The sequence below is a fragment of the Lissotriton vulgaris genome, chromosome 3_1, assembly GCF_964263255.1.
Source record: "Lissotriton vulgaris chromosome 3_1, aLisVul1.2, whole genome shotgun sequence".
Taxonomy (NCBI): domain Eukaryota; kingdom Metazoa; phylum Chordata; class Amphibia; order Caudata; family Salamandridae; genus Lissotriton; species Lissotriton vulgaris.
In genome coordinates this window covers 696,313,045-696,337,949 of record NC_141689.1, presented here as the reverse complement: position 1 = coordinate 696,337,949, position 24,905 = coordinate 696,313,045, and the positions used below count along the sequence as shown (strand labels likewise).

At 43.6% G+C, this 24,905-nt stretch overlaps 1 protein-coding gene across 2 annotated transcripts in view; it reads left to right on the top strand.

The window, feature by feature from the left end:
• Window positions 1–24,905, top strand: part of FBXL17 (F-box and leucine rich repeat protein 17) — a 1,859,129-nt gene that overhangs the window by 631,135 nt on the left and 1,203,089 nt on the right. For both annotated transcript variants that reach the window (XM_086961002.1, XM_086961003.1), the window contains exon 5: window positions 8,104–8,211. In XM_086961002.1, coding sequence (XP_086817128.1) covers window positions 8,104–8,211 — 108 coding nt within the window. The remainder of the gene's footprint in view (window positions 1–8,103; window positions 8,212–24,905) is intronic.

Genomic DNA, 24,905 nt, shown 5'->3' with positions numbered 1-24,905 from the left:
CTTTGATTATTCAAGAAAAATCAAGTAGTGTTATTTACAAATACAGTGACATTGTTTATAAATTCTCCAAAGTATTTTCAGGCACACCATGGACGTTCAAATATGTTATTTATACATATGATCAAAGCTAATGATAATTGCATTCCCATAAAAGATTATCTAAGAAATGTTCCCCTCATTGTTTGAAAAGCATTTATCTGCATCGCTGCATTTTATGCTTCAGGGCAAGATAATAAAGCTATTTGATTCTTCCTTGTGGGTCACACCATTGGTGACAGCGAAAATGAAAAATAGCAATTTATATGTGATCTTTAACCTTAGGTCTGTTACTCAGTCAATTTGGTTAGACACTTTCCTATTACCTCACATAAGACACCCTCACTAAGCTCTCAAACATATGAATGTTTTCAACATTTGACTTTCATTCTGTTTAAATCCATATAAAGTTAGTCTAGGAGTCCCACCACCTCACACACTCGATGGGCTATACCAATAATGCTGTAGGACATTCAAATTAGCATCTATGGGATCTGTTTTTCAAAGGTTAGTGTCTGAACTGTTCAAGAATATAAAAGATGTAGCAGTATTTCAAGATAACCTCTTACCCTTTGGTCAGGATATTGTCTCACCATGATGTAATGGAAAATATGTTGCACATTTTAGGTGAGGCTGTCGTCACTCTCAGTAAGAAGAAAAGTCAGTTTTGGTGAAAGTAAGTTGAATACCGTGGGAACCTTATTACTAGTGTGAAAATTTCTTCAATTCCGAATCTGGCTGTAACGATTGCTGGGGAATGAGCAGGAGCTCAAATCCTTCTTGGAACTGTGCAGATTTTATAGTAAGTTCATGTAGGATTTCGCGAGGTGTATTGTGTCTCTGACAGAAGTTCTGATAAAGATTTGCAAGTTTGTGGTGTTCCATTCCAACAACCAACATTTGAGTGAATGAAAAATGGGATTACCAAGGCATCTGCATTACGAATTTTTAAGCCCTGCATTACTGCGGATGCTACTGATAGAGTTTTGAGAGACACACTAGCCAAAATTAAGGAAAGAAAGAATTTACACTGGGGTTTGCTTCCCGTGTCTTGTGAGAGCATGAAAAGTCAAATTTGGTGAAAGAGAATTACTGGCCTGTATGTGAGTGGTCAACAAAGTTTGCTTGTTCTTCTGGGGGAGAGAACTCATTCTCCTAAAAGAATGACCATCCATTAACATTCTGAATAGGATTGTGAGAAACAAACTCACAGCGAGGATTGCAAGATTGAGTACTGAAATATTGGAGTGTTAGTTCAGTGCTAAATACATACTAGGAGCAAGGAATGCAAGGCCTGTGTACTTATCTAGATCTGACACCATGGACTTTGATGGAGGTGATAAAAGTTTTGTAGCATGTGTTGATTTGATTGAAACTTTTATGATTGAGTCAATAACTGTTTTGTCCTCTGATTGGACAGATGCATTGAATAATGTTGTGCCTTTGGAAAACATATTAAAGTATTGTGTGGAAGGTTGGGCTGGGGAAAAGAGCCTCTCTACTTCTCAAGACTCTCATGGAAGGTCTCACAAAATATGCCTATTTTTGATAAAGTTCACTTTGAAGGGGAAAAACTTGTTCCCCCAGTTAACTTCAAGAATTCTATTAGACGTGACTCGTGCAACTAATTTCGGAACTACTCTTACTAAATGTGGAATAAGGTATGTACACTTGTGGTCCTCAGTGGATCGGTACATTTACTTTAAAATTTAACATTGTGTTGGGAGTTCATCTAAGATCAAACATTATAAGACCTGTGACCCTCCTTTCCTGACCATGGGGGTTCCAGACCAACCAAGCAGCAAACTTGCAATTATTTTTTAGGACTGTTTCTTTCTTTAGCTAGATATTACACATACTGCATTGTCTTTGGAGGCTATTTTATGAAGTGTGTGGAAAAGAAATTCCATCCTGAGCCCAGTGTTCATAGTGGTAGAATTCCTATGTAATGGTTTTTTTTCAGAGAAGGATTACTTCTGAGTTCGTTTCTCACAATGCTGTACAATTCACATCAAATAACATGCTTTTCTTTGACACCCATTGTGGATTCAAACAAAAAGGGTCTTGCGATTATCAGGCCCAGTCGAATGGTTTAGTTGAGAGGGTCAAACCTCATGTCATGGGAGTGGGACCAGTGGATTGTGGCTTTCAAGAAAGCACTCCTTCAATTCTGTAAAATCTATGCCATGGTCTCGAAGAAAAAAACAGCACAAACCATTACTGGTTACTCACTGTTTTTTCTTCTTAGGCAGTGTGACACAATCCAGCTTGGGTGAGGCATTGAAAGATTAAAGATGGATGTATGAAAGTGATAACTGATATTCTTTCAAAGAACATTTTGACAGCTTCATAACTACTGAAGGACATTATGTTTTACATTATCCCAAGCTAGAGGGAATTTTCACAGTGGATGTGTGGGTGTGGTTAGTGCTCTTGACATGTTGCCAAAGACATGTCAAAGCTTGGTTTATGAGGAGAAATAAAGGAAGGATGTGGGAGAGATGTCAGGGTAATGGTGGCATACTCTCAAGACTGTCCCCCTCCTTTTTTGATTGAAACTTTAACTTCCCTTGTGCAGAGTCAAACGTACACCCCCACCAAAAATAGTCTTACAAGCCATGGAGCGTATTTGTACAAGATGGTATAATGAAGGGACGGTTGAGTGCCATTGTTTGTAAGCAACTATATGGGTTGAAGGATTATTTCAAATAAAGCTCTTTTGTACTTCCATTTTAATTCTTCTGGAATGATGTTTGATAACACATATACTAATATATTACATTTGTCTGTTTTAACCTTAAAATACCAGCCAAGTTTCATTACTAGTATATTTTCGGTTATACCCTCAACCCTTTGTTCCATGCTAATATTATTGCTCATTTCGTTTTGTATTCATACTGTCTCTCACTATCTTATCTCCTTGTTATCTTTGTAAACTGATATTCAGTTTTTCTTTAGGAAGGATTTACTGGGAGGAAATTGTTGCTACCCTCAAAAGGGTGACACTTCAAATATAGTACCTGCTTTGAAACACTTTGTCTTAGGGCTTCTACTGAAGCTCAAAAAGCGTAGGATGCGGTACAAGTTTGCTCTGTGACTGGTATTGGGCAGAGACGTATAGCGATCCACTGTATCTTGGCGAGAGTGCCCAGATATGAAGCTTGACTGAAGGATATGACTGAGTGGGGGATGGCTGAGGAACGCGATCGGAATGAGGTTAGGACCCATGACAAAGCATTAAATGAGATCATGAGGTGGGCAGAAATCTTTCATTTGTTCTCTATGGAGACTGAATTAATGAGTGGTGGTGGAGAGGAAGACTCAGATGGCCCTGGATAAGAATTGATTCATACATTTGACATTCTGCCCTTCGTGGTTATTGCTGGCATTGACATGCTAGATGTGTTTGTTTGGGGGTGGAGGGTGGCAGTGGAGGGGTGGAGATACACATTCTTGCTGCCTTTGTGGGTATTGCTGGCTGTGACATGCTAGGTGTGTTTGTGTGGGAGCGAGGAGTGGAAGTAGAGGGAGATATACGTTCTTGCTGATGCAGGCTTGCTCACAAGTACCTTATCATATTACTGCTGCGTTTGAAGGCTGGAATAGCCACTGGATACTGTCAATCTGACTTTGTAAGTGCTCATTTTCACTCTGCTGGTATCACTTGATATCTATACCTATTTGGGATGTTTTTGTCAGATCACAGAAAAATAATGATATTTCTTTGTTTAAGTGAATTTTTTCCCTATTGTTTTCTATAAATGTAAGAGATAGGTGTCTCAGCTGTGATTGTCACAAGTGGTTAATGGCATGTAAAGCTTGTGCATCATATGACCGTATATCGAGGGCTGTCGTCTGCCATTTTAGGCATTGAAAGGAGCTGCCAAGACTGGACTCAATCAAGAGTGGACCGCACTAATACTACCTTGTTAAGAATGAGGGTCTCTAGTTGGCAAGGGTTTGCACCTTTGTCCACGTAGGGACCTTCTTCCTAGTCAGGGTAAGGGAGTTACGCTTCTAAAATAATCCCTGGTCACCCCAATGGTAGCTTGGCATGAGATGTCAGGCTCATCTCAGAAGCAGTGTGTAAAGCATTTGCACATCACCAACAGTAATACAGTGAACACACAACAAATGGACACCGCAGCAGTATAGAAAAATATCCAATATTTTTATATATTCCAAAACAAGACCCAAAGGATAAAAATCGAACACAGTACTTAAAAATATATACTTTGAAGACATCTTTTAAATTTGCAGAAATACATAAAAAACACTGTTTGGAGGAGTCGGTAGCTCTACCCGGGGCTATTGCGATGCTGAAAACAGAGTCTAACAGTTCCAGCTGACCGTGTCGGTAAGGCCACGCAAAACGTGGACTGACTTAGTAAATGTACCTTTCTAATTGTGGCTGGCACGTTGGTGCGAGCTGGTCATGCAACCTTTGCGGTTGCATTGCAAAATGTAAAAGGTGCAGAGTGCTGTGCCCTCACGCTGCGGTGCAGCCTGCAGCTAGGTGACTATCATCCAGATGGTGTCGGTGAGACCAAGGCTTACAGTGCAGGGTGAGGTGGTGCTCGAGGCGGTGGTGGCAGGTTGCGGTGCAAGCGACAAAGCAGGTTAGTGGGACCTGGCATTGGTCGGCCCACACTGCTATGTGGGACGAGGTGGTGCGTCGTGAGACTTGAGAGCGATGCCCCCAGCCACGATGCAGTCACAAGTGTCTAAGTCAGCAGCAGCGACTGCGTCGGTGAGACCAGGAGGATGGCGAAGTGAAGCGAGGCGGTGTGGAGTCTGGTCCACAGGTTACGGTGAAAGCAGCGGCTCGGAGGCGGCGGTCGTTGGTGAGACCAGGGTTGCGGGGCAAGATGCGGGCAGTGCCTTCTGCGGTGCTGTCAGGACACAGAGCCAGAGACGGAGTCGTTGCTTTTCCCTTCTCTGTGGCAACTGAAACAGCAGTTCCAGAAGCGGTACCCAGAGGTTGCTGAAGTATTTGCCGTCCCTAAGACTTGATAACAGGAGGCAAGCTCTATGGAGATACTCAGCACACGTTAAAAAAAGTTAAATCCAGTCCTTTCACTGCCCAAGGCAGAAGCAGAAACTGCAGGCCAACCCTACACAGCTACAACACAGCAAAGGGGCAGTACTCCTCCTGGAAGCTCTTCCAGCTCTTCCCCTTGTCCGGTTCCTTGATGTCAGTGAGTTCTGGGGTCCTGGCCCCAATATTTATATTCCAGATCCCTTTATTCTCTCAGGCAGAGAGTGACTGTGCTTAGTCCAAACCAGCTCTGTCCTCTCTGGCCCACCTTCCTGGTAGGAGGTGGAGACAGCATTGTGGAAGGCAGACCAGGCCCATTCAGATGAAAGGAAATCTCCTCCCCCTACTCTAAAGGCAGCCCAGATCTATTCAGCCCAGTCCTGACTCATCCAGACTCTCTGGAGCCACTGCACATCCCAGCCCCTTCTCTCCAAAGCTGGACAGTCAATGCACTTCCTAGCTGAGGCACACTGGATAGCTAAGCAAGAAAATACCTACTTCCTAAAACTGGTATTTTCAAACACAGAAAGTAAAAATCACCCTCACTAAAAGATGCATTTTGAAATTCTGAGTTCAGGCATACTATGCTATATTTACCTACCGTGTTCCCAGGGGTAGTTCTGTTTATAAGAGGTTATAAGCAAACTTCCCATTCTATCCTATGTGAACAGGTAGCCTTGCAATAGTGAAAAACGAACTTGACAGTATTTCACTATCAGGACATGCCACACACACCAGGGCATGTCCCACCTTTCATATACACTGCACCCTGCCCACAGGGGTACCCCTGGGGCCTACCTTAGGGGTGATTCACATGTAAGAAAAGGGAAGGTTAGGGTCTGGCAAGTGGGTGCACTTGCCAAGTCACTGGCAGTACCAGACTGCACACAGGCTTTGCAATGGCAGGCCTCCGTTACCTTTTCAGGGCTACTCATGTGGGTGACACAAGCAGTGCTGCAGACCCACTAGTAGCATTTGAATTACAGGCCCTGGCACACTCAGTGCACTTTACTAGGGGCTTACCAGTAAATCAAATATGCCAATCATGGAAACACCAATCCGTAATAACTATTTACAACAGGAGCACTTGCACTTTAACACTAAACAGCAGTGAGAAAGCGCGCAGAGACACTAAACCAGCAGAAAGAGAGTCAAAACCGAGAGGTCAGAAAGCAAAAAGGCAGGGGGAACGCACTAAAAGATGCCAAGTTTAACATACCTGTTGTGTTTTTATTTAAAAACTCAGTTCATACCATTTGAAGCTTTTGATCACCCTACCTTAAATACTTGTTTTAAGTAGTATTTACATCACTATTTTATATATCTGTGTTTTAGATTACAGTTCTGAATGTTTACGGCATTTATTCAAATAAATCATCTTACTAAAAAAATCACTTTCAAGGTAATGTTTGATTTCATAAGTATTCTTCTCATCACTGTAAATAACCTTTATAGAAATGCTTGAAAACTCGATGAAGTTATCTTTGTTCATAACTGTGGGACCTGGAATCCGTTTGTGGAAGACTCACTTTAAAGAGCCCTAAAATAATGAAGGAAAGGCTTGTTATTTAAGCACTAACAATGTGTTAAATGTAATTGCCAAAAGAACATGAGTTATTTAAATGGCCAGTTTTCTTTTCACGTGCCTGTGTTTATTGGTGAAAGCCCTGCAGATTTATAAAAATGCAAATCGTGCAGTTTTCCTCATGTACTGGTTTGAGCCCGCATGGTAGTTCCCGGATAATCAGTTCCAAAATACAATGCTGGTTTGTATGTATCTTTTACAACTGGGGGCATTGACCACGGTGTGACGGGAAGCTTATATTTTTATCTCATTAGCATACCTCATGTCTTCTCAGTAGAAAATAGCCCTCAGTTGAGATAAAACACTTACGGGTAGATGCATCAAGCATTTTTGCGAGCGCAAACGGTGCGAATCGCAAAATTCGGCCGTTTGCGCCCGCAAAAATGGCATTTGAGATGCATCAAGGGTTCATGAACTCGCAATTTAAGAATTCGCAAATAATTGCGATTTCTCAAATTGCGATTGCATTTAAGGAATCACAATTTGCGATTCCTTAAATGCAATGCATGAACCATTCCAAGATTGCGAATTCGCAATCTCCGGCTGCTATTTACCGCGAAGTCAAACTACGTGGTAAATTGCAAAAACGTAGAAATATGCACTTTAGTGCATTTTTTTAAGTTGTATGTTACACACACACATGTCCTTGGGACGTGTGTGCACAACACCAGTGAACATTACCATTTCAGCGATGCAACAGGGTGTCCTTTGGACACCCTGGCACCCTTGAAATTGCGGCACATTTGCGATTCGCTAATTGCGAATCGCAAATAAGGAATGACTCCCCATTCATTCCTATGGGCCCTTAGGCCTATAGGAATGAATGGGAAAGCCATTCCTTATTTGCGATTAGCAAATAGCGAATCGCAAATAAGGAATCAGTAGAAATCGCAAATAATGTTGCGATTCCTACATGCATCCCGTTTTGCGAGTCTTTAATAGCGATTCCTTAAAATTCGCTATTAAGGACTCGCAAAACATAACTTTGATGCATCTGGGGGTTAATCTCCGACGGCTCTTGATTTCGAATTCCATCTTTTCCTCTAATAAGAAACTTTGGGTTGAAACCGAATTGCAAGGAATGGATGTCAGTCGTTGAACCTGTTTAGTCAACCCTTTCACTGGAATTTGAGAATTGTCCGGGGCTCCCATTAGCATTGTGGATTAACGCATGTTTCAGCACATTTTGTTTACTAACTAGCAAACAGTGTTTTTACGTTGAATTATTACATTGCGCGTATTCAGAATAAATAAGTTTTCATTGGAGCTGTGCACTGCAAGATTGCTGATAACATGATAAAATATCACAGAGCCACTGGTTTCTGTGCAAATTTGTATAATGTCCAGGCAAAACTTAGACCGAGTCTATGTCCTAATTTACATAGCATCAGTGCACTGTGCTAGAATCCCACTCCAACTCTGTTTTCTGTTTCCTTTCATGCAGGTGACAGACCAGTCGGTGAAGGCATTTGCTGAGCACTGTCCTGAGCTGCAGTATGTTGGTTTTATGGGCTGTTCGGTTACATCTGATGGAGTCATTCACCTCACCAAAGTAAGCATCACATATTTGATGACACTTTTATTGATCAGCCAAGCTCTTGAAGCAGTTGGTTACACAGAATGCGGTTGAGTAAAATATACGTTTACTGTGATCATTCCATATACAGTCATTCATGTCACTTGCAGAGACTTATGTAAAATGCAGACACGGGGGAGTTTGGATGGACAGCATTTGCAAGCAGTATACACATAAAGCCATTCAGTGATGGCTTGAAAGAAGAATGCATCACGTTATTGAGGGAGGGGCTTCTCTAGTCATCCTTAGTAAGCCTGGTTAAATTCATTGATACCTAGTAAAAGAGAGGAGGTTATTTGCCTCATTCCTCTATATTGCCGCCTTCTTTTATTGTCTGCCTGGCTAATTTTCCTTCCCTCGTACACACTGTCATTATTGGGTATTAGATATTTTTGCATGTATTCTTCTCTTGCTCTAAATGGGGCTCTCCCAAACTATGCTCACAAGGTACTAATCATGGTTTGTAGGGGGACATTTAGGGAGGACTACCCTGTCTCCAGGCCACCCTCTCACTCTCCTCCCCTCCCCCAAAACCTTTTGTCATCCTTCATTAGATCTGCCATTACATCATGGTGAATATGCAAACTTTGAAGGTCCAATGGACCAGTCATTTTTCAAATCCTTCTCCTGATTTACCCCTTGGATCCTGTGTGTCACCCAATAGGAATGGGGAGAATTCATGTGTGGACTTAACAGTGCTGGGAGTGGGGCAGAATGCTGGTGTGAATAGAGTGTCATGCGTGGGAATAGTATGTGACTGCCCTGTCAAATGCCATTAAAAATTGAAAAGAACAATATAAATTGAAGAGAGTTCCTCTCATATAGACTCTATATGTACGATGGTGCTTTGCTAATTGCTTGTAACACAGAAAAGGTGTGAATGTGCTCAGATTGGTAGCGGAAATTCTATATATATTTCTAAGATGCGATTTGTAATAGATGACTTTGGGTTACCGCGTAAAGGTGTGCGAGTTCAATGAACTGAATGAGATGGAAGTTCGTTAATACTTAGTGTGCTTTAACCTGTAACTTGATCCAGGATTTCTGGTTATCACACTTTACTTTGATGTATCATCCGCTGTGTTTTTGCTGCTGGAGCTTCAGCTGTTAGCCTGCGGGGTGTTGTGTGACCCGAGGTCCATGGTTACTCCATAGTGAGGGTCAACAAATGGGCATATATCCTGGGCACGAACTCAGGAGGCCTCATAAATGATCAGAAATCTTGCAGTTCTATTGTGTACTCCCCTGAAACCAATAGAGTGGACTGAATATGGGTTTTATTCTGGAGGCGAGGTAGAGGTTAGTGAGCATGAACTGATTTACACAACTTTTAATTTTGGTTATAAATGTTTTCATTACTTATTACAGCCACTCTCACCATTCTGTTATGCATTTGTAAGAAAAACATATGTCATCATTTCTTTTAACCAGTTCTTTCACTTGTATCCTTGCTAAACTGGGTGTCATTTAAACTAGGTCTTTCAACGAAAAGAACAAAATGAGGAGCAATCACAAATGATTCACTCTTCAGTTCTACTCCCTTCTCTTGCCTCCCCATACTCTTGTGTTTCTACCCACTCTATTCTCATACTTTTCTGTAAGTATTTCCTTTCAACTGTCATTTCTTAACACCTACAAGTGTATCTTTGAACAACATCCCTCTCAAGCATTTTCTATTGATTCGATCCTATGCCACACTTTACCCTTTGGCTCACAGTTCTACTTTTTTATTACACTCTGACCAATAGTTAAGGTATGTTCTGGCTTCCTAGGTAGCCTCCTTATGCCTTTCCATTTGAGATGATGGCTTTGAAGCCCTGATGTGTCATACCATGTAATCTAGGCCTAATCCAGGACATGAGTAGTAGTTTGCTGTCGATAATCAGGACTTACTGGCGGGATCCTCCAGGCAACACGTTAGTATTCAAATTTCCAGGCCTAGGCCTCTGCCTGCACTATTAGGGGGGTGCTGGGCCTGAAATCCTTGGGATGGTTTCTCCCCAACTTTTTCCTCTCATCATCCTGTTTTGCTGACTTTCTTTTTGTAAAAACAACAGTTGATGAACAGAAGGCAGAACAATGTCATACATGCACCCCAGATCTGGGCCTAAATCCATCGTTCTTTTGCTCACCATGCCATTCCAGTTTGAACCCAGCCATATGCAAATCAGTTTTGACCCTGTGCCTCATGGGAACAGTCCAGCCCGAACTGCTAAGCCAGGTCCTCCCTGGGCTGGAAACAAGCATCCTAGGACCGGTTTCAGGGTTTTTTCCCTTTTCAGCCAGGATAGCTTGTTTTTGTGGCTTTAGGTCTCTGTTACTTTACTGCTAACCTGTGCTTAAGTACTTGTTCTCTTGTTTTTCAATATGGTGGAATTAGTGTATATCCAATTGGACTATTTAATTTACTTAAAAGTCCTTAGTAAAGTAGTACTACCTGTACCCAGGACCTGTATATTAAATGCCACTAGTGGGCCTACTCTTTAAACACAGGAGGGGTATTGTCCTACGAGACCAGGCAGGACACTATATTCAATAAACAAACAACAGGCCTGGTCTCGAGATTAAACCATGCTGCTTTTTATTTTAAGCAGACTAGGGCTCTGATTAAATAATTCAGAAGCGCCTATGTTACATTTACATATTGTCATGCATTTTCATTTTCAGCTTGTGAGTATGTCAGAGTCACAACACCACCAAACACCAGATCATAAACAATAAATCAACAATAATTCATATGTATCACATCCAACATAAATAAATCGAATGCAATTAGTCATTCCGTAATACGTTGGTACACCTGGAAAATTCTTAAACTTGTACAGTCCTATTCTTGTGATTCCTTTTATCAATTTTGGGACTGATCTCAGGAAGAAGCACGACCGAGTGAGTGTGATTCGATCACTGAACCTACTGCAATTGTGTTGTGACTCTAAAATACTCACAAGCTGAAAATGCATGACAATATGTAAATGTAACATAGGCGCTTCTGAATTAATTAATCGGAGTCCCAGTCTGCTTAAAATAAAAAAAGCAGCATGGTTTAATCTCGAGACCAGACTAGTGGGCCGACAGCACTGATTGTGTCACCCACTTATGTAGCTTTTTAAAATTATCTTAGGCCTGTCATTTCAGCCAAGCCTGTGGGTGCAGTTTAAACTGCCCCTTCCACCTGACTATATAAACCTTTTGGTAAGCCCAAACATTCCTTTTGAAAACATACAAGTCACCCCTTGGATATGCACTGAATAGCCCAGAGGGCAGGGTGCAGTGTATTTGAAGAGTGGTACATGTACTTTTATTTTTATAACAAATTTTATCCAGTTTTAAAGTGGTATCGTATAGGCTACTGGCCAGCATATCAGCGGAGACATTACTGCTGAACGTAGTGTACCAGAATGATAATACAAAGAAATCATTAGAGCAAAACTTATAGGAACATGGCTGATCGAGGCATCCAAATCAACCCCCCACCACCCAATTCTTAGTGTTATAGTGCATTGTGAGGTTTCATTTAATATCAAAGGGCATCATTATTACATAATTATTCTTGTTGTATGATAGTATCTATGGAATCCACCTCAGGTAATTTAGTACCCCTGTATGCTGCCCATCGCTGCCATGTCTTTAAATGTTTCTGTGGGCATCTTCTAGTCCTGAACACAGCTAGCTCCATCCCCATATACCAATCCAAAGCTCTTTTTCCACTTCCAGAGGGGCGGCGGAGTACTACTCTTCCAAAACTGAGCGCTATGCCGCTTAGCGAGGGTGAGTCCAATGAAAATCAAGTGTTGTTTATACCTGTTGGCTCCAATGCCATCTGTACTATGTAATAAAATGATTTTGGGGTCAGACGGAATCTTCCATAAAATCATTTTACCCAGGTAGGCCAGTATTTTGCCCCAGTAGGGCTGGAGAACTAGGCAGATCCACACTGTATGCAGGAAGGTACCCGTCTCCCGTGTACACCTCAAGCACTCCAACAACTGTATTACTCCAATGGGCCACTGGCAGTGACAAGTGTAGTAGGCCCTGTGTAAAAATTTGAAGTGATAACGAGGCGCATTCGCCGCCCTACAGGGGCTCGCCAGCGCCTCCGCCCAGTCATCGCCCGTTAGATCCGGAATGTCACTGACCCAGTTTTGTCGGATTGTGTCTATTGTTGTATTGTTATGTGTGATTATAGTTTGGTATATCTGTCTAGTTTTCTGGGCTTCAATATCCCCCAATATCCCCAATTAACAGTCGCCCCTCTAGTGGGTGGAATTCCGGGAGTTCAGTGCAGTTTCTGGTAGAGGACAAGTCTTAATTGGAGGTATTTATAGAATTGGTTTTGATGAAGGTGAAAGTCTTCCTGTAGTTGTTGAAAGTCTTTTAGAACCACCCGCTTTATGACGTCCCCAAGTGTGGAAATGCCTGTAAGGTCCTATGAACAAAGGCCTGGCAGCAGCGCCACTTGCAGAAGATCTACACCCTGCCACAATGGAGTTGTTTGAGTTAGCCGCCCATCCCATCCCATCCGACTGATAACTCGCCTCCACAGCCAAATAACGACTTTCGTGGCTGGGAGCAAGTGGTCCAGCCGATAACGGCTATACAGCATGTTGAGCAACACGCGGTACCCCAGTAGTTTTCTTTCAATGGCATAAGCTGGATCTGTTTGGGAGCAGTACCACCAGTCATTTACATTGAGGAGATGGGAGGCGGCATAGTAGGCGAAGATGTTGGCTGCTGCGATCCCGCCGCAGTAGGTGGACTGAGTACACGTCCACAGTGCGACACTTACAGCCCCTCCTTCCCTTAAAAACATATTCATATTAAGGAGTGAATTGATTTGTATGAACCACGATTGGGGGATGTTGTATGGGTAGTTCCGGAGCCGATATAAGATGCGTGGTAGCGAGAGCATTTTAAAGATTGCTGACCAACCATAGAGAGACAAAGTTAGGGGAGACCAGGCCTGCACCTCACTTCTGACCTTAGGTAGAATATGTTGTTTGTTGTGGGCCCAGGACTTCGCCGGATAAGCTGATATAAACACTCCTAGGTATGTGAAGCCATTGGATGCCTGCGTCAGTGGAGTGGCCCATGTACCTCGCTCCTGGTTTCTGCAAATCTGATACAGGGTGGATTTGGATGGGCCCGAAATTTCCCCAAACTCTCTTAGGATCTGCAGTATCCAGGGCCTGAAGATCCCGGGTCCTGAAATCCATGAACCAACGGGTTCTGTCGTACCCAATTTACTAACGTCTCGATAGCCAGCGCAAATAAGAGTGCAGTTATTCGCAGGGGTATGCGGCAGGGGGCACCCCTGCCGCATACCCCTGCGAATGGGAAATGGGTCTGACACCGCACCGGCAATGCGCATAGAAGCAGATAGATCTGTGTACTGGAGGCGGATATAAGAGATAACTCAGGGGCCAACATTTAAGGCCAGCAGGAGGAGGAACAGGTACCCCCAGTCTAGCAAATCAAAGGCCTTGTCGGTGTCCGCAAGAAGGATCGCCGCAGCGCTTCCCAACCTTGGAACCATGGCAAGGGCATTGTATACTTGTCTGATGTTATGACGTGTTGAGCGTTGTGGAATTAAAACCGCCTGGTCGGGTGGACGAGCTTGGTGATATTGGCCAGGATCTCACCTAAGAGTTTTGCTACAAAATTTAACAACGAAATGGGGCGATATGACGATGGGTCATCCTGGGGTTGAAGTGGCTTGAGGAAACCATGATCTCCTCATGCTGCCAGTCAGGCGGAAGAATCCTCAGTTCCGAGGATCCCTGCAGTGTCTCTAGGAAAGGTGGGCCCGTCTGGGAGATACAACCTCAGAAAACTCACCAGGTAAACCATAGGGACCCAGGGACCTACCTAGATGAATGTTGTGAAGAGCCGTAGTAAGCTCCTCTAAGGTGATGGGAACGTCAATCTGATAACGCACCTCATCTGACAGTTGTTTTGGGGGTATGTCCCGCAAGAATTCTTGTTTTAAATCTGGGGATAGACTTGCCCTGTGCTGATAAAGGTCAGTACAATTTGTGGTGAATGCTTGAACCACAGTGTGCGGGCATGTATGGAGCATACAGTCCATGCCCCTGAGTAAGGGCGTAGGGGTCGTGGCATTGTGGACCCGGCATAACCGATGTAGGGTCTTTCTCGATTTGTCTCCCCACTGATATATTCAATGCTGCGTTGCCTGCCAGTTATCAGCTTTTTGAGAATCTTTTAGTTCGTGCACTAGACCCTTCAGTAGGGTCGCCCTCTGCAGGCTCAGGCTACGCGATCACGGATGACTTCTCACTGGATATCTAATAGGCAACGAGATAGCTTAAGTATCTTACCATGCAAGGTTCTGCACTTAACTGTAATAGTGAACCAATATACTTAAGCAATATCTCTGTGTAATCAACGCTCTGTACTTTGATGTGGATCTGGTAATTCCTGAAAACTGAACATCTGTAAAATGTATACCTCAAATATATGGTCACTATCACTTCTGTCCATGACTTGAAAAACGACCTCGAGCTACATGACTTTTCACTCTCTGTGGAAGACAAATTATATTTTCTATTAGACTGTTGTAGAACTGCAAGATAATCAATAGAGTTAATATTCTGCATTCCCTAGTTTTCGAAATTCATACATGCATAGTATAACTCTAATACCGAATACTTTGACATTCATATCCAGCAAGAGTAAGATTGTCCGGGTTAAGAGTCCTTCCTGTTCTTTCACAGGATAACTCTTAGTACAATGTATCAGCCCTTAATCTTAGTACAGATCATATTACAGTTCAAATATAGCTCTAAGGTTGTTTCCATCAACAACACAACTTTCTGAAATACTTCTGTACATTCCCAATGCCTCTCAATACAAGCCAATAGGAAAACAAGTTGAGCTTGTCAAAGGAAATCTGAGATCCAGGTTGTGGAAGCAGTAACCATGTATTCTTAATGCTTAACAGAGATTCTGGCTGTAAGGAAGTGGGTTATTAGTTGCGAGAGATAGGAGTTCTTCACAATTAATGTGTCTCGAACGTCTTCTTTACTAGGATCTAAGAACCCCATTGTACCACTTTACTGTCTCAGGGTAGTGAAGTAGAGCAGCCCATGGCTTACTCAGGAGTGAGTGGGTCAGCTAGTAAGCCCAGCTGGTTGGTGTGCAGCAACAACACTCAGTACATTGTCCATTCTGTGCTTTTTCTTATAAAAGGAAAATTACTTTTATTTAATACATACTACTATATACTATGCATTGAATTACAAATATGTACAATGTGGTAGATGGGAATACCTTTTGTGACAATCTCATAACAAGCTACACCCATAGTGTTGCTAATGTGGTAGATTGGGAAGCGATCTCAACCCTATACCTACAATACGTCCCTATATTAGATGCAATATCACACTGTAAGGGAGTGTCATTATCAATAATGCCGGCCTACTGGCTTTGACAAGCAGTCACTACATTAGTAAAAGCAGAGAACATGTTCTAATTCACCATTACAACATCATTGAGATCAATAGGGACAACCCCAGGTAACATTGTTACTGTCCTTGCCCTTCCTTTTACAAGTTGTCAGACTGAGCTCAGTGATGCATCAAAGCAGAAGTTGCTAAGATCGTGTAACCTTACACTACAATATCCCCCTATATTAGGATGGATCATTATCAGTAAGGCAGTCCTACTGGCTTTGACAAGCTGTCACCACATTAGTAAAAGAAGAAAATATGTTCTAATTCACTATTACACTAAAACCAATGGGGACAGTATCAGGTAATTTTGTTGGTGTCCTTACCCTTCCTGGGGCACAACAGAACAACAGTATGTAGCTTAGAGTGCCCACGTGGGGGTTTATGGGCCACCTCTTTGGCGAGGTGATGAATATTCATTAAGCAGCTTTCTGCTTTTTCCGAAATACCTTTGTGTTATAAATGATGAGAGGCGGCACACCAGCGTAGTGTAGGTTAGGGTCTTTAATTGAGCAGAGACGCAGAAAACCCAACCATCAAGATCTGGACCAAACGGGCAACAAACCGCTGTTGGACCGAACACTGGACATGTCACAGGATCAGGAAGCACGAGCTCAGCGCGCGACATAAGCTGAGGCACAGAGTGAACAGGGTGAATATAACACATCTCTTTTCCTTAAACAAAGAATGAAGAAAATGCAACAAAACAAATTAGACAAGGACTTATAGCAACCTATTGCAAGGAAACAGGTGAGACACAAAGAAAAACAATTCTGCATAAAGAAAAACAATTCTGCATTGAACACACTTCTTTCTCTTGAGAATACAGGGCCAGGTAACACAGGCCATGTAACCCCACACCCTCCCTTAAACAAACAAAATTAAACGAAGTCTTTTAAATAGGCAGGAGCAACCCTTCTGCGAAGAGGTCTGCAAACCCCTTCAGCAACAACATTTCTAGTGACTGGCACTGAAGAAGCAGGCTTAACCTTTTTCTGGTAAAGTGCCACCCTGCGGAGGTTCCAAGTTTGTCCATTCTGCAACTTTATGTAGTTGCCAACTACCGACTTCACTTGGTAGGGCCCCCTAAATTTGTTGAATATCCTCTGATTACCGCCAGGTTTCACTTTTACCAGGTCTCCTTCAGCTATGTTAGTAGAGACACATTTTCCCGGGATGTTGCATCCCACCTTGTTTACTCTCTCATGTAGCCAGGTAGGATTTAGTTTCGTACCCGCCGACCTCCCCCTCATGAGCTCAAAGGGTGTCACGGACATGTTACTATGAACTGTTGTGCGGTATGCCCACAGCATTTCTTTAATTTCCTTCTGAACTGAGCGGCCTGAGGCTAAAGCAAGCTGCATAGTGCCCTTAACAAGTCTATTTACCCTTTCGCAAAGTCCATTCCCTTGTGGGTTGTAAAGCGAAGTACGCAAATGCTTCAAGCCCAGAAATACAAAGTAATCCTCCATAATGGCAGAGGTAAGATGTGTGCCATTATCTGTCAAAACCATGGAGGGGATCCCTTCACGTCTAAAGATCTCATCAAGTACCTTGACAGTGGACTCAGCAGTGATACTCTTCATAAAGGCAACCTCCACCCACCTGGAAGCCGAATCCACCAACACCAAAGCGAATTTCTCAGAATCCAATAGGTCATGAAAAGGACCTATGAAGTCAATACAGACCTTCTGCCACACACCATCGTCAGAAACAATCTGTCCCATGCCATCCTTACTTGCACGAACCTGTAACCTCTTTTCAGACTCCTTGCATAACTGACATTGTTCAACCCAACTCTTTACTTGTGCATCTACTCCCGGCCACCAGAAGTCAGCTTTGATGCGCTTGCCAGTAAGGGTTTGGCCTAGATGGCCCTCATGCGCCAAGGCAATGATACGGGGTCTAAGGGATACCGGAGGTATATATTTTTCGCCCCGCACAAGAATAAACTCGCCCTGTAAAGAAATCTCATCCTGTAACTGAACATAAGGCCTAAGAGCAGGTGAGACCGTACTTTGCCTTGACACCCCTTCCTTGCACATCTTAATTAGACCTTCCATGACAAGATCTTTTCTCATTTCCTCCATCCATTCCCTCCTAGATATAGAACTGGGTAAATCACTTTCCAAGTCATCTAAAAACGCGACCACACTCTCGGTCACCATCTCTTTAGGCAGCTCTTTAGTGTCGGGCAACCTAGATAAGCAGTCCGCAACACTGTTGCACCAACCAGGTAAGTATTCCACATTGCATGTGAACTCTTGGACACTAACAGCAAGTCTCGCTAACCTCCCTGAGCAATTTCTAATTCTCCCGGTGGCTAGAACCTTCAACAGTGGCTTGTGGTCCGTTCTGAGTGTGAATGTGATTCCCCATAAATACACTCGGAAATACCGGGTTGCCCATGCAGCCGCCAATGCTTCACGCTCTATGACCGAGTAATTCCTTTCGGTCTCAGTCAGAGAACGCGAAGCAAACGCAACAGTGTTTTGTTTACCACCCCCTTTTTGTGTTAGAACCGCTCCAATCCCAACAGAGCTGGCGTCAACAGTGAGGATGGTGTGATAAGACTGTACAAAACTTGAAAGAATATTAGCATCCAAGATGTTTTGTTTGATCAATAAAAAGGCATTTCTCTGATCTGCACCCCAAGTAAAACCTTTCCCCTTCCTCATGATGATTCGCAAGGGTTCTACCTTTTCCGCAAAGTTTTTTACGAACTTCGCATAGTACCCAACCATGCCCATAAAAGACCTTCGTTTGTCTTTGTCATCAGGTTCAGACACATTACATATTGCGCTTACAAGGTCTTTTTTGGGTTGTATCCCAAGGCCAGACACGTGATACCCCAAGTAATCTACTTCCTCAACAGCAAATACACATTTTTCCCTTCGCAATGTCAAACCAGCCCTTGAAAGAGCGGTAAGGACTTTATCTAAAATAACATTATGGTCATCAGTGTTCAAACCATGAATCAGGATGTCGTCCTGGAAAAATACTACTCTTTCAATGTCTTTGAGGACATCTGTGATGATTCTTTGGAATGCACTTGCTGCCGAACAGAGGCCAAAGGGAAGTCTTTTGAATTGGTATGTTCCTTCCGGAGTAATGAACAATGTAAATTGCTTTGAGTCCGGATGAAGCTTTACCTGGTGGTATGCGCTGCGAAGGTCCAATTTTGAAAAGATCTTTCCTCCACCCAAACTCAGGACAATTTCGTTTATGTTTGGAAGTGGAAAGTTATCCATTATCACGGCTTTATTAAGACTTTGCATGTCCACACAGAAGCGCAAAGATTTGTCCGGTTTCTGTGTGATAACTACTGGACTCAACCACTGTGTGGCCTCCACAGGTTCAATTATGTTATCTTCCAATAACTGTTTGATAATCTTTCTGACCTCATCTCTAGCAGATAGGGGTATTTTCCTCGCGGTGTGTTTTACAGGTGCTACACTCTTCTTGGTTTTAATAACATGTTGGTAACCAACAGCCTCCCCCAATTTCTCATTGAAGATGTTCTCATGTTTTTTAAGAATGGCTTCTAAGTTCCCATGAACTATATTGCACACGTTTTCCCCATCCACACACATTACAGGTGGATCGGCTCTCGGGTTCACTCTTATATTTAGCTCATATTGGTGTAACCATCCCAATATTGCAGGACCATGTGGGGATACATAAACCTTTCCCTGAGTAGTTCTCCCCTTAAACTTAATATTGGCCTCAAAGAATCCAAGGACACCAATACTCACCCCTTGATAACCTCTCAGAGTGATGTCAGATTTTACTAGATCAGATTCGGTGCAAGATGAATTATACAATTTCTTTGGGATGATTGTATAGAGCGACCCAGTATCCACCATTAAGTTCACAACACTCCCATTCAGCTCAAAATCTGCTTTAGGCCGAGATAGGACAACACCCTCTGTTATCTTTTGGCTGCCAGCAGATGTAATCATCATTACTTCCGCTTCATCATCCGTAGTTTCACTCTCAACCATAGCAACCTTTTTTGCGCTATTTGTTCTACACATGCGTGCATAATGCCCTTTCTTTCCACATTTTAAGCAATCCCTAGACAAAGCCGTACAATTCTTAGAATCAGCTAAGTGAAAAGAGCTACCACATCTGTTACAGGAGCGTGTGGTCTGTTTAAACTTGCTTGTTGTCCCACTTCTATTAAAAGAGGTTGTGGGTTTCCCCCCTTTATTTGTTTGTCTCCCTTGTATTAAACCTATGCTTTCTGAAGCATCTGCCTGCAAAGTTGCAACTTCCTGACTACTTGTGTGTCCCTGTTGTATTCTCTTAAGCTCTTTCATACACCTGTCGCTTTCTTCAGCAACTTTAGCAATAGTGATAGCATCAGTGAGAGTGGGGTTTTTGGCTGCCCACAACTTTTCTTGTGTTTTTTTGCTAAAACATTGCACAATTAATTGATCCCGAATCATCTCATCCTGTATGTTCCCAAATTGACATTTCACGGAAAGTTCTCTTAGTCTAGAGACAAATTCATCTATTCTTTCATTTTCCCTTTGAGGGGCAGTGTAGAATTTATGTCTGCGCATTACTACATTTTCCTGCTTAGCAAACCTTGTATACAATCTAAATAGAGCATCTTTAAAAACATCATCAATGTCTAAAGGCGGATTCGGCAAATATTTAAATATTCTTTGTCCCTCCTTCCCCAAAGCACCCAGTAACAAAGCCTTCTTCCTGATAGCAGAAAACTTTGTACCATCCAAGGCTATAATGTAATTCTCAAACGCCTCACACCAATCATCCCATTCCATGGATGGTTCACCCGGGGCACTTAGGAAAGGGACAGGGGCTTGGATGGTATTATTCACATTCATAGTGAATGCCTTAGATTAATCCTTACAGCAATGTAAATAGCTTACTCAACACAATTTACTGAAAACATAAATCAGAGCGAAAACTTCTTGGAAAGTGAGTGAATCACTGTTGTAGGTTGACAAGGTTCGTAATACACCAATTTAAAGTGTGTGTGTCACTGTCGTTTACGTTGTGATTGCGTGACACACTGTGACGAAATTGCTTTAAAGTGAGTGTGTCACTGTAGCCTGAGTTTATCTCCACAAGTGGCCGTTTTTAATCACGCTCGTGTTTGTTTTAAATGCACTTCCCTTCCTCGAGTGCGTTTCCCTTTTAAATTGTTCCCCCCAGTGGTGGGGCTCACTGGTGCTGCCTTTGCGTTTTACATTTATTTCCCCTTTAAGAGTAATGACACCATGGGGGCGCTGTTGCCTGCGTTGACGGGCTGAGGATCAACAGTTATGGCTCCGTCACGCCTCGCACAAAGACAGTTCCTTTCTCGGTGAGTGATTTCACAACATACCTTCTCTTGAGGCTTACGTTACTTGTCTTTGATTTAGCGATCCTCCTTCACGAGGCCGCAGGTGCTTCCCTTGGTCGGGTTTTCTTTCACGCGTCGTTTCTTCGTAAAACTCTGCCTTTGCCTTCTCACGTTAGCCTCCGCCTTCGACTGTCGCCAAAATGTTATAAATGATGAGAGGCGGCACACCAGCGTAGTGTAGGTTAGGGTCTTTAATTGAGCAGAGACGCAGAAAACCCAACCATCAAGATCGGGACCAAACGGGCAACAAACCGCCGTTGGACCGAACACTGGACATGTCACAGGATCAGGAAGCACAAGCTCAGCGCGCGACATAAGCTGAGGCACAGAGTGAACAGGGTGAATATAACACTTTGTTTTGTAAACGTGCTAATCTGGAGCTGGAGCCCACAAAACTCTTTTCAGCTCGCGCGTTGTGTGGGAGCAAACTGCTTGCCTTTGGCTCCTTCCAAAAGGCCAAAGCTGCTCTGTCCCATCTTGCCCGCCTTGGCCAGGGCAGGAGGTAGTGGGCTGCGTGCCTTGTCCCCCCGAACACTGGCATGGGGTGGGTAATGTAACTGGCAGTTGTTGATCTTGTTGAGATGAGGTCCCTGGGGCATCTTGCTTTATTTCGGTCCCCAGGGGATATAGTCTCCGAGGACAAGAGTGGCTTGGGAAGGGCTCCAACGCAGGCCCATTCCTCATCAAAGTATACTATTTGTTTATGTAAATACACTGAGGTGAGTTTTGTCCATCGGTCTTACAGTCTTAGGGCCTTATTACGACTTTGTTGGTCCTGCATGGGACAGTATAAAGCACCCAGTGGCGATACAGGGGGGGGGCTTGAGTTTTGGGGGGCAGCGGCGGCCTCCCCCAGCCCCCGCTCTTTCATGTGTTTGTGGTGATGCAGCAATCACGAGAAAATCGCTAGCAGCCATCCCCCTGCTCTTACTGGCGCCGCAGGCGGCAAAGGCAGTGACCGCCACGGGTGGCAAAGTGGCTAGCTACGCCACTGATAGCACCGTCCTCTGTTGAACTGCGAAAGCTGTGGTGTTGCCGCCCCTTCAGATTAGAACTTGAATCCTGCCGCTGTCAGAGCGCAGACTGCAGTGTGGCATACACTGCAGAAAATGGGAGTGCAAATCACGGGGGGCAATACATGTGCACCCCCCCCGCGTGCACCCCCAGGCCCAGGAGCGGCAGGGGGCCATGTTAGGGCCCCCTTAGGTGCCTCACAGCCACCCATTTCATGGCAGGCTCAATTAAATGACAGGATGGTGGTTTTGCAACTCCTAATATGCTTGGTGGTGCCACAGCGGCCCAGCCAGAATTACTGTGACCACTGCGTCACCGCTGCTTGATCCTTGATCCCCGATGGTCACAGCGGTCCTGTGGGGTTCCGACCGCCACACTCGTTGTACTGCAGACGGGACCGCAGTGTGGCGGTGGTCAGCCCGCCACCACAGGCTAGGACCACCAAACTCGTAATAAGGCCCTAAATCTTTTTGTTTCTTGTGGCTTAGGTTTATCCTTTTTTGCTGCCAGAATACAAACTGCACTACAAATAGTTTGATTCAATCTTAATCACACTCTGATGCAGTACGCCAGATTCAATGTCCATCGAAACCACCTTCGCACCCATTCTTTAATTATTTATCTCGAGAACATTTCATGGTTTTTCCACAGAGAATCGTTTTCCTTGAATGATTGACAAATGTAGATTTGTTTGCTACTGGTACGAAGGTATATATGAATATGCCTGAGCGAATGCTTGGTTACAGCTGATTAAGCTTGTATTATGTCTGTTTAGGTAGAAACCTTTTTCGGTAACCTAGAAACCTGAAAAACATAATATGATGGAGGTTTAGTACAATACAATGGCATTGTATGTAATACATTGTGAACTAGATTTTTAACCTAAGGCAGACATAACTAATGAATATTTACAACTCTTCTACTAAATAAAGACTTACTTTTTAGGTTTCATAATATCTTTTCAATAAGGAGTATGACTAGGCAAGACAGACTTTTCATATAGCAGTCAGCAAAGTACTCAAAATAATTACGTCACTTGCTTACGACAGCTTTCAAGGTTCTTTGCCTGTCATAAAGAATCAAAATGCAACATCGCTGTGTAGAAATTGCGATCTTCCTAATTTTTTTTGGAAACATATTTTATTGTTTACATTCCAATGACATTGCAAAATACTGTACAGTCGACAGGCACAGAATCATAACTCTCCTAGTCAAATACGAGTTCCACCCCATCCCATCAGTTCCCAAGCTATCACAGAATACATCAGTTCCCCAATCCGATAATGGTGGGGCAGTCCATATGTCAACCATATTATTCTTCGCAGTATTGAGAACTTTCAACCGCTTACCAAAAACTGCTCCTAAAACCAACAAAAACCAACCCCCTCCCCCCCCACCCGCCCTCCAGTGTGTATCACATTAAGTACAAGATCTAAAGGGCATTTCTTGATCCATCTACTATCCAATGGTTTCCCACAATGGTCGTATAACGGGCCTCCCTAAGTTACACCTTCCTACATCTACCCTTCCTCCCACTGTTGGTCGGACAGAGATTGTACCAATGCCTCCCATGCTTTCGCCAAATCCATGGCTTTCTCATTGTTCAAGCGTTGTGCCTGTTGAAATCTAATAACACTCTCGCCGCTAGCCCATTTAGCCAGCTCAGCCCTCCACCTCTTGCTGTTGGGACCCTCCTTCGACTTCTAGTGCATCGTTATTTCTCTCTTTGCCAGCAACAACCCCATATCTACGAATTTACTAGTTAATTTTGTCTTGGAGGTATGAGGAAACCAATGTAATATACATGTTGCCATGTCAAAAGCTAATTGGCGCTCAGTGACTGCATTTACCAGGTCTCCTACTTCGTCCCAATAATTCCCCAGCTTCGGACATTCCCACAGCATGTGTTCTAGTTCCACCCCCTCACTTGCGCACCGGGGGCATGCCACACCATCAACCTTAAAGTACTTCTGGATCTTACCCGGTGTCAAATATGCTCTGTGTAGTAAAAATAAGTGCACCAGTTGGTACTTTTCCAAGCCCTACGTAGAATATGCCCCCATGCAGAGTCCTGTATGGGCTTCCCAATGTCTGCCTCCCATTTTAGTCGCAAGGTATTCAGTGGAGCCAAGCCCTCGTTCAGCATTCTTGAGTAAAGGCACGTAACTGCTTTAAATTTCCCTGCTGACATCACTACATACTGACATGCCATTGTTGTTTTGGGCTCCACCAATCCCTCCCTCCAATGTTTCCGAATAGCATACACCAGAGCATTGTGTACCAAAACTCCTCCCCCGGGGAGATCATGCCTCTCCTGCAGTGCCTGATAGGTCAGTAATTCACCATCCTCATACAAAATCCCCCAGTACCTGGATCCCTGCCTGTTCCCACTCCATTAAGGACGTCCAGTCTCCACCATGGGGAAACGCAGTAATCATCCCTAACGGAATTTCGGGCGCATATGGATGCAGCCCTCCTGCTCTACGTTGGCTGCGATTCCAGCATAATCTCAACGTTTTCTCTTCTAACGAGAGATCCTGAAGTTTAAGCTTTTGTTGTAATATTATAAAGTTCTCAGGGCCTCTAAATTCCATTGCAACTGCTTGCGTCAAGACCTGAAGTTGAGCTGCCAAATAATAAAGCTCCAAGTCCGGAACCGCTAGCCCACCTTCTGCCTTCGGTCGTACCAGCGTTGATTGGGCCACTCTTCGCCTGCCAGACCCCCCATAGGAACCCTACAACCATAGTTTTCGGTTATTTAAACACAGAGCCCGGTATCCAGATGGGCAACGTTCTAAAAAAATATACAGCTG